At 43.0% G+C, this 10,986-nt stretch overlaps 1 protein-coding gene across 1 annotated transcript in view; it reads left to right on the forward strand.

Annotated features, from left to right (window-relative positions):
• Nucleotides 1-826: 826 nt before the first annotated feature.
• Nucleotides 827-10,986, forward strand: part of POLA1 (DNA polymerase alpha 1, catalytic subunit) — a 319,768-nt gene continuing 309,608 nt past the window's right edge. Inside the window, exons 1-6 of the mRNA XM_006019568.2 lie at nt 827-940; nt 4,239-4,363; nt 6,380-6,476; nt 7,121-7,201; nt 8,178-8,287; nt 8,985-9,047. Coding sequence (XP_006019630.1) covers nt 4,241-4,363; nt 6,380-6,476; nt 7,121-7,201; nt 8,178-8,287; nt 8,985-9,047 — 474 coding nt within the window. The 5' untranslated portion in view covers nt 827-940; nt 4,239-4,240. The remainder of the gene's footprint in view (nt 941-4,238; nt 4,364-6,379; nt 6,477-7,120; nt 7,202-8,177; nt 8,288-8,984; nt 9,048-10,986) is intronic.

Genomic DNA, 10,986 nt, shown 5'->3' on the forward strand with positions numbered 1-10,986 from the left:
CTTGGCGGGAGCTCGCGCACGGCTTCCCCCTCTCCCTCTCCCAATCCCCTTGCACCGCGCGCGCGGGCGGGTGGGACGGGCTGCAGCGGTGCCTGCACGTTTCTGGGTGGGAGCCCTTCCATGGCCTTGAAACCTGGTGCTTCTTCCTCCTTGCATGCTCTCCCTTGCCCCCGAGCCGGTTGGGAGGGGTTGCACAACGCGTCACTTGTGGGGGTGGGCAGGGGCTCGCATAGATGCAGGTGGCCGCAGGCACAGATACACTCCCCCAGACAGACAGACAGACAGACATGCACCGCATGGACACACACCTCAGGCAGACGTGTGCACATGCATAGACATGCATCCAGACGTGTGCTCATGCATATATTCCTGCACGTGCACACATGCGGGGGCACACATGGGACAGGCATGGAGGTGGGCACACACCCGGGCAGGTGTGCATGTGTATGTAGGCATGTGCTCACATGCACAGACACAGAGGTGCATGTGCAATGAGACTCTGGCATGCGCACCTGCAGGCACCCGCTCACATGTAGGTATGCACAAATGGACACAGAGGCACATGTGCACTCAGATGCAGGCATGCATGTGCAGGCACATACAGACAGATGCATGTGTGCGCACAGACACACACATGCACACACCTCCCTCCTGTCCCCTCATTTGTGTGGGCACAGGTAACAGAATAGCAGCTTGCGGGAGTGTCCCATGTGGGTGGTGGTGCTGGAGCAGTGGGGCTGAGGCTCCCGGCTGCCTTGGCAGCATCACTTCCCTTAGCCCTGGATTTCTTCCTCTTCCTCCTGTAGAATCAGAGCAGCCCAGGGGTTGGGAATCTCCTGTGGGTTTGCTTGGAGGGGGAAAAAAAATCTCTGCATATGCAAAGTCTGCTTTCTTCTTTCACATGGCTGACTTGGAGCAACAATTATAAGACCAGTTTAAGGTTAGTTAACCAATCTAATGCACTTGAGGAAAGGGAATGCATCTACAATGCTGCTGTCAAATTTGTATAGAGGGCAGTGTTGTTATGTGGTCCATAGTTTGATCAGGATTGCCACAGTCATATTTTGCAAAACTCCTAATATCCCGTTTGTGCATCAGGTGACTGCAGCGGCCATTTCCAGCTCAGATCCGATTTACAGCCTTCCATATTTTCCACGGAAGGTCAAAACCAGGAGGCTTTGTTGTTGGGTTTGAAATTAGGTGTTTATTCCAAATGGTGATTTCATTCCATGCTTTCCTCCAAGCTGCTGCAAAGTAACTGGTGCTGAAGCACATGCATGCTACATCACACGATTTTTCTGACACTTTCTGTAGCTTCATAATTGCAGCAACTTGCTAAGTTAATGGTGTCTCCCACCCAGCTCCAGCAGTCTCATCTTAGTGCACATACCACAAGCAGGGCCAGCGTTTTGGGCAACACAAATCAAAATCAGTCCTGTTGAAAGTTAAGCAGGTGGTCAAGGTTTGTAAGTGAGAAATGACAGAGCTGATGGTCTTGATGTTAATTCAGAGCTGGCCAACTGGCAGCCTGTGGGCTGCATGTGCCCTGTGATGGGTTAACCTGTGATTCACCTGGCCACTGCTTCCTTTATTGTTCTAGCTGCAGTGCTCCTGCTCCCTCCTCTGATTTCTGCTGCTTGGCCCAGCCCCAGAGGGGCAGTCCATAGTGCTGGGGAAGTTGAAGACCCAGAGTTCCCCGGGGGGCACGGTGCAGTGGGGCAGTCCTTTGGTTGTGTAGCTGCAGGTGAAGCAGGGTACCGTGTGCAGTGCAGTAGGGAGCAGGGGAGTGGGGCTGGAGGACACCTGTACAGGTGCTGTGTGCATGGGGGAGTACCCATGCATGTACAGCATAAGGCCTGTGGCTCCCACAGCATGTGGTCCCCACTGGTGCAGTCCCTGACCACTTAGAAGGTACCCTGATGTAGTTCATACAAGTTGCCAGTCTCATCCTGTGTCAAAAAATTTGCATTCTAGTTAGGAGACCAGTGTAGTCTTGTATCTTATTTGACTACTTACTGGATTGTCAGAAAACATTTCTTTTCATACTGTGCATGCATACTTGTGCACCCAAGTTCTGGTGGGAATAATTGCTTCAATATGAATGTTTTTACAGTTTTCTCTCCTTGCCCTTGGATGGACTTTTCAGGTAGTGGGGGACAAGTCACATTTAACTTTTAGCTAGGGTGTTGGACCTATAACGTGGATTAGGGCAAGTCTCGTGCTAGCTTTCCTGCAGAAAACTTCATCTCATTGGAGCTCGTCTAACATGAACGAGTCTCTACTAATGGGATCTGTTTACTGAATCTGGACCTTTTGTGATAGAACATTTATAAGTCTTTTGCCTTTTACTACATATTGCTTTACCGGCATGAATTTCTGCTCTGTCTGCCCTATTGTTCTGTTTGTCATCCTTTTGTCTCTGAAAAAGAATCATAAAATTTAAACTGGATAATCTTAACAGTGTGATTCTGTTGTACAGAGCAGATGACAGTGACCCCTAAGGGTGCTTGCTGTACAGGCTCATCCTCTCTGTTGCCACTGTGAGGGACCTAATAACCCATCAAGCCACCCTTAAAGGTCCCAGAGGCTGGCTCTTAAGGGTACTATGTGGGGTCATCTGCTCCATCATGGTGGCAGGCTTACCTCACACAGGGAAGGAGCATAATGGCTGGGTGACCCAGGTTACAGCCATTCCACAGTTCCCTTGGATCTCCCTTGGATTTCAGTCTATTGGAGCAGGAGACAGGCATTAATCTTCCAGTAGGAAGTGAGGAGCTCTAAAACCCTTAGTGTCTTGCGTTAGTTTGAGGCTTCCACAAACCCTTGGCTTAACTTCAGAGGAGAGGGAAGAATTGGGTCTCCAGCTTTGGGGCAGTCCATGTGGCAGGTCACCAGTGGAGCCACAGAGCCAGGAAGGCATGTTGAGTAGCATATTCTTCAGAACTGAGACATTTTATAAAATAAAAAATATTTTTTATTAGTGTGTGCATTTATTAATTGAAAAAGGTAGCAATCTTGAATTTTGAGCTGTAAAACAAGAAACAATCTGGAGGTAATTTTTAAAATATTTTTAAGGACAGCAATATGTTTCATTCTTCCAAAACACAAGCTGTCTGAATGTACTTTGTTCATATTTGTGAGAGAGGTCAGATCTGGGCTGACACCTGCACCAGACAGTGGTAGAAATTAGGGATGCACCGATATATCAGTTGACTGTTGGATCAGTACTGATTAAAAGGAGAAATGACATCAGCTTATTTTGGTCATTTTAGCTGATGATTATGGCCGTGTGCCTGGAGCACCCTGGCGAGCATAGTCTGGTCCTCACGCCCTGCTGCTGGCCTGAGCCCACAGCAGACTACATGTCCCAGTGAGCAGCGAGAGGGGGCTCTGGGGAGCAGTCGCAGGGTACCGTGTTCAGAAACAAAAGGACCATTGCTGGCTCCTGCTGTCACTGCCATGGCAATGCTATGTGCTCAGTGGGGACCTGAGCACTGGGGCTGCTGTGGAATTGGGCTGTGCATGGACAGGGTAAGGTGCTGCATGAGGGACATTCCTCTTCACTGGGCACTGGGTGCCTTTGGAAAAGCAGCTTTTCCCCAGTGGTTGTGGGAGCTTGGCTGTGTGGGGCCCACCAGTGCTGAGGCAGTGGTGTGGTCTGGGGCTCCAAATGTGCCTGGCACCACTGTCCATGCAAGGGACCACCCCGCCTGGCGGGGATAGCAGCACAAAAAGTGCATGAAGTAGCTGCTTCAGCATGGTGCCATAAGCATGCCATGGTAAAGCTGTGTTGCATCTATATTTGGCTGTGGGCTTAGTGGTTCTCCCAGTTTGTTCTGAAAACAGTGTCGTCATGAACTTGGTGTAAGCCAGGACTGTCCAACACTCATGAATAGGTCTGGACTGGAGCATTTCTTGTGGGCTGGATATCTCATCTTCGGATTTGGCCTGTGGGGCTTTTCTGTGTAGCTGCTGACATCGCTGTGCTGCTAAAGTCCCATTGCTACAGTTGCTAGAGCAATTATTTTGAGATGGTGAAGAAGTTGTGTTTATGGTAGCCTATGTATAATGATGCAGAGTGGTGCTGACTAGTCTGTCTTTCTGTCTGTCTTTTGTCAACACTGGAACTATCATTTTGTTAGGACATTCTCTTGTAAAATGTCACGGTGGATTAAATATTGGAAGATAAAGGCACTGAATGATTTAAAAATTCACTTCTGTTTCCAATGAACTTTCAGATATGTCTGATTCAGGAAGTTTTGCAGCATCACGTTCTCGGCGTGAGAAAAAATCTAAAAAAGGGCACCAGGAAGCTCTTGAACGTTTGAAAAAAGCCAAAGCTGGTGAAAAATTGAAATATGAAGTAATTATGTATTTTTTTTATTCTTTTTGTATAAAATATTTGACTGCAGGGGGGAGGGTGCTGGTGTGGTTTGGGGGGCAGTGAATATCACTGTTTACTCTCAGCTATGAAAAGCCCTTTATTTACTTCAAAAAATGGTGTGAAATCAATTAACACATGCCTTTGATACCAGTTTGTGTTAATATTTAATAACTTTCAGAATGGGTTAGTATCTGTTTCAGCATTTCCACTTCCCTTGTGATTGTAAACTAAAGGCACGCATAAGAAATATTCTCAGTTATTAAAATGTTTCTTCCTGTTTAAGCACAAAGGTTGATCTGCCTTGACTGTTATTCAGCGGTGAAGGCCGTATCTTCAGGATGTCATGACTTAATCAATACATGCTGCAGCAGGAAACACTTTTATTTAGGAATTTCAAACTATGTTACAATCCGAATAGGATAACATTAATACATGACACTTCTGCAAGGAAAGCAAAATGTATTTATATTGCTGTAATGAAGAAATGGCATAACAATTATCCAGATAGAGGTCATTTGACACTTTTGAAATTTGTACTATTTATAACATTCATAGAATCATAGAAAATTAGGGTTTGAGGGGACTTCAGGACATCATCTAGTCCAACCCCCTGTTCAAAGCAGGACCATCCCCAACTACATTCCAGCCAAGGCTTTGTCTAGCCAGGTCTAAAAAACCTCCAAGGATGGCGATTCCACAGTCTGTTCCAGTGCTTTACTACCCTCCTAATGAGAGAGTTTTTCCTAATACCCAACCTAAACTTCTCCTGCTGCAACTTGAGACTATTGTTCTGTCATCTGCCACCATTGAGAACAGTCTGTCTCCATCCTTTTTGGAACCACCCTTCAGATACTTGAAAGCTGCTATTAAATCCCCTCTCAGTCTTCTCTTCTCCAGACTAAATAAGCCCAATTCCTTCAGCCTCTCCTCAGAAATCATGTGCCCTAGCCCCCGAGCCATTTTTGTTGCCCTCTGCTGGAGTTTCTTCAATTTGTCTTTGTCCTTTCTGTAGTGGAGGGACAAAAACTGGGCACAGAGCTCCAGATGTGGCCTCACCAGTGCTGAGTAGAGGGGAATAATCACTTCTCTTGACCTACTGTCAACACACCTCCCAGTGCAGCCCAATATGCCATTAGTCTTCTTTGCAAAGGCACAATGGTACATATTCAGTACTGTTCTTTGTAACCTTTAAGTCCTTTTCTGCCAAGCTGCTGCTTAGCCAGTTAGTCCCCAGACTGCTCAAGATGCAGATTCACCTTGAGAGTGCATGTCTACGTTAGTTACATTTTTTTAATCCTTGCACATACTTCAGTTAACTCTGACCTTCATCTAGCTCATCTTGCTCACAAGAGAAAAGAACCTTACATTTTAGCACACATTTTTAGTAAAAGTGGCTAAAAATGATGTACCAGTTATTGTGAAACTGGCAAACATATGTTAAATGCATTATTTACCATAGTGTGTGTGTGTACACAACCTTGAATTTCAATATAGTAGGCTAGTTTTTTGATTAAAAATACTTTCCCTATAAATACAACAGCAGTTCAATTCAATTCAATTGATTAAGGAAGGATTCTAGCTGAAAGCTATGCTCCCGAAAACAACAGAAGGCATACAACCATAATATAAATTTAAACAAAAATAACAGAAATGCAAATATAATAATAAAATACGGCCAAGCATTATAGACGCATTATTCCTACTTGTAGAATTAACATAAATACAAATATGGTGATAAATCAGACCACGAATCTATACAAATGTTGTACATAGGTCCACAATTAACACAGTAAAAAACAAGTATAGTGATAAAGTTTATTAGTCATATCAACAGTAAAGGATGTTTAATTCTGATCTCTTTAGCCTTGTGATACACTAGCATTTAAAATAGAGAAAACAACTGAAGCTGAAAGAGTATTTGCAATTACTTTGTGAACGGTTTCTTATGCCTGTATTAAAAAGTAATAGCATGAGATATGTATACCTTCTTTGTAGGTTGAAGAGTTCACAGGTGTTTATGATGAAGTTGATGAGGAACAATACTCCAAGATGGTCAGGGACCGGCAGGATGATGACTGGATCATTGATGATGGTGCGTAAGATTTATCTAGATACAAAAATAGATAACTAAATACAAAAAATAAATGTGAAAAGCAGCTAATCTGAGGCACAGGTTTGGGCTGAGTGTGTTCAAACATATTTTTTTGTATTATTTAAAACAAGCAAACAAAAGTAGTGAAAGCATGCTATTGTTATTGTAACTGCAGCAAGATTTATGCAAACCTTCCTGCAAAATGCCAATACTTCTGTGCATTCTCACAAATTATTTTTAATAGACAAGTAAAAGATGAGTCACTACACACAGACTTTAGGCCTATGGTCTGAGCTAATCATTCAAGATCAAGGATTTTGAAGTTATATTACTGACTGGAAAGGTTTAAATGCTAATTAGCAAGCGACTCAGTTCTGCTAAGCAGTTTTATGTACTTACAATGCTTGATTTAAAAAAAAAAACACCTTTATAATTTACCTGTTTTGACTATGAAAAGATGCACTAAGATTAGCCAACCCAGTTCTAATGGCTTTTGGATTTGAGTAAGTACCTTAATATGTAATAAATTAAAAAAAAAAAAAGCAGAAGTGTTATTTAATAATTGAAATTAAATGTATAGTTTTATCATTACAAATTCATAAAGTGTCACTTAGGATTAACAGTTATGACCTATTTTTGTACAGATGGCATAGGTTATGTAGAAGATGGAAGGGAGATATTTGATGAAGATCTAGAAGATGATGCTCTTCTTCCTAGCAAGAAAGGTAAACAAACGTAACCTTTTTGTCAAGTTTTCCCAACTGCTCATAAAGCTAGTTAAGAAATCTTCTAAAGCCAAATGTCAGCTTGTATTGGTGTCACTGCTGTTTAAATGCACTGTGGTTCCTTAAATGATCCTAGGAGGCTGGTATGGGCTACAGAGCCTCTGTTTATTGCTGTGAGATGGAGATAATCAAGCTTGGTTATCAGAACGTTAGCATGAACTACTGCCAGTCAAATAATTCATCCTTAAAGTACTCCAGTGAAGTCTGCTCTTGAATGACAAGAAGCTCAGATGGGGGGCATTTATTCTTCCAGGATAAAATATTCTAGAATAAGATAGCTTTCTTGGGAGATCACATAGTCCATAAAGTGCAAGTTGCTTTAGTAAATGTTGAGGCTGATTATTTTTCTCCTTAAGTATGGACTCTAGAGTCCAAGTATATTTTTAACAATGGGGCATTTTACTGTCCAACACTTTTACCCAGAAAACCATGGAAAAAGCTACACTTGAATAACATTCTATTGTGAATGTTCTTCAGAATAGAAAAGTCTCAAGTTCGTTATACAATCAGTGCCATGCAAATAGATGCATCGGTGGTTGTAGTCCATTTGTCTCAGCAGTGGATTATTTATGATAATAGAAATATAAAACAGCATTTAGTGAGGTAACACTAAGTCATGCTCCATAAACACTTAAAAAGATGTTGTCTTACTCTGACTGGACCACCGATAGGAATGAAAAGCAGTTAGTTGCTGACCGCTATGAAAGTCACATATAGGATATCACGTATGGTGGTAATTTCATTGTTGTTTACTTTTGAACTATGAAATGAGATCCAAGAAAAGATAACACTTTTTAGTCAACACTAACCTTAGATTTTAGCCACTGGCAAAAGATGAAAGATGTGTCCCAGTGCAAATTCCTGGACTCTTACCTGAAGTTTTGAGAAACTGCTAACTTATCTTTTGCCCTACTAGGAAAAGGTGACAAAACAAATGACAAAAAGAATGTGAAGAAATCTGTGGTATCAAAGCCAAACACTATCAAGTCTATGTTTATAGCCAGCGCGGGGAAGAAAAACACAGATGTAAGTTTCATATGAAGATGTTGGAACTGGAACTAGTTTGTTTTAACACTGTGTAACTTAGTGACTTATTTTGGCCCTGGACAGATGTAACATTTGAAGTGCTTCAAAACTGGAGCACTTCAGCTGTGGACAGATGTATAGGCCTGCCCCCGCTGTTTTGGGACTAAGAGACTGGAGGCAGAGAGTTTCCTGCGCTCCCGCCCTGATGACAGCTGAGTGCATGGGAGAGCTCTCATTGGCTATCTGCCTCACTTCTCCCTCTGGGAGGGGGAGAACAAACACTGTGGGATGCCGAAGGCAAGAGCAACCTCCTTTTGTACTCCATAGGTTGGGCATGCATAATAGGAAGCACTTTGTGTTCTCTAGGTTTTTGAAGCACTGGCCATTTTTGGGGTGCTTCACATGAGGTGTACATCTTTCCATTCACCCTTTCCAAACACTTGGTGTTTGCAATGCTGTAAAGGTTATGTCTGTCCACGGCCTCTGAGTGGTGCATGAGCTTTTATTTCCTACAGTCAGTTAGTGACCACACTAGACTTAAACAGTCCCCATCGGGTGGGCGTGGTGCTTAGCACTTTTGGAAAATATGGGTCCTGGTATAAAGCAGCTCATTATCCTTATAGTGACAGCTTCTTGGTTTGGCAAACAAATGCATTTAAAAATTCTAGATGGCTAACTGCTATTTAATATTCTACAGAAAGCTGTAGACCTGTCCAAGGATGATTTGCTTGGGGATATCTTGCAAGATTTAAATGCTGAGGTAAGTGCATAAATTGTTAAAATGTGTAATATACTTACCAGTATCACCCATGATAATGGTCTATTGATTTGTCACGTTAAAGAGATTTTTTTTTTTCTGCTTAAAATTAGACCATCTTGACTTTCATCACTTTGTTATTCTCCATTCTTGGCCACAACAACCTCTGTCCTGATGAAGTCATTTTTAAGTGTGTAAAATGTCAGCTTGGTTAGTGATTTTTCGTTAATTGCATTGATGGTGCTTTGGCTGTGTTAATGGACTTCCTCTAAACCGCCAAGCTTAACCTTTACAACAACATCAAAGCAAACACCATCTCTTTGGGGAATATTGTAAATTGGGGCTATCAAACTCTTGTCCCCACTAGCCAGATGAGTGCAGGGCTGGTGTGCAGACTGGATTGGGCCCACAGATTGGTCTTGTGCAGGTGCCACATGCAGTGCATGCCCTGGACTGATGCAATGTGGTGTATGCAGTGTATACAGTCCAGCCCTGCAAGCTGCATGAAGTGCCACGTGCCAGTCCTGGGCACGTGCTCCATTTGAGGCAAGTCTGGGACCCAGAGAGCTCTGTGGGCTGGATCTTTGACATCCCTTTCATAAATTTTATTCATGTTTTAAAATATAATTAGCTCATTTCTGTGGCTATAGTGTAAATTTTGTATAGGAATCTGATTCCTGACTTACTACAAGTGATCTCCCCAAGTGTTAACAATATTCCAATCCCCTAAATAATTCAGGAAATGCTTTTATGCTGTAATATGCCATTGAAAGGCATGGATGAAAAAAACAATATATGTGGAGTGTAAGTGAGTAAAATACATTTGAATACAAAGTAATTTTATCTTTGTTTCATGAGATCATATATTTTATTGACTTGGAAGTCAACTTTTGAAACCTTTGGCACTCTCTAACACTTTGGTCCTCATCCCCTATATTACATTTACTCTGTTTTTTGTCTATATGGAAGCATAAATGTGCATTTTACTGTGGCTTGTCTGTTAGTCTGTCAATGCTGACAAGCTGAAGGTCATCCTAAATAACATGTTCTTTGTGCTGGAGTATGGTGATGTAGGGTACATAGACTCTATAACTCTTCTGATAGTTGTGTTATTTCAGGAGGAAGTTGGCTGACAAAATAGTTTACACCAGTTTCAGTTATGGTTGAAAGTCATAAATTTAATTTTTGTTTTCATTTACTTTGTGTATAACTTTTAAAAAATGGTCTGTAGGAAGGGCTGAAAAAAAGCATTTTAAAAACAAATGCTTTCCACTGCCCCATGCTTTTTTCGAACAGTACTTGTCCTCATGTATCTACAGATTTTAAGTTTCTTAAAACTAAGTTTGTGAATGTGTGCATATGCTGTATTTACTCAGTTAGAAGATGAAGTTTTTCCCCCCGGATTTAACATGAGGAGGAAAAAGCCGCATCTCTTACAATCAAGTATTAGGCAGCAGGGGACAGGCAGTTGGTGTGGCTCTGAGTTGGAGCTGCAGCTGCTGCCTGCTCCATGCTGCCTCTGCACATAGTGCCACTTGTTCCCCTGCAGTCCTGCTCTCCCTCCCTGTGTCACTATTCCCCCCCTCCCTTACTCCCTCTGCCACATTCATTCTTACCTTTGCATTGGACTGGCAGGCTCCATCCTTGCTGTTGGCCCCCATACTGCCCCCCAGCGCCTGCCTTAACACATGTTCCCCTGCTGCCTCCCCACTGTCTGTCCCCCCCTACTGCTTACTTGTTCCCCTGCAGTCCTGCTCTCCCTCCCTGTGTCACTATTCCCCCCCTCCCTTACTCCCTCTGCCACATTCATTCTTACCTTTGCATTGGACTGGCAGGCTCCATCCTTGCTGTTGGCCCCCATACTGCCCCCCAGCGCCTGCCTTAACACATGTTCCCCTGCTGCCTCCCCACTGTCTGTCCCCCCCTACTGCTTGCCCCGTTA

Source organism: Alligator sinensis, unplaced genomic scaffold, assembly GCF_000455745.1.
Source record: "Alligator sinensis unplaced genomic scaffold, ASM45574v1 scaffold348_1, whole genome shotgun sequence".
NCBI lineage: Eukaryota > Metazoa > Chordata > Crocodylia > Alligatoridae > Alligator > Alligator sinensis.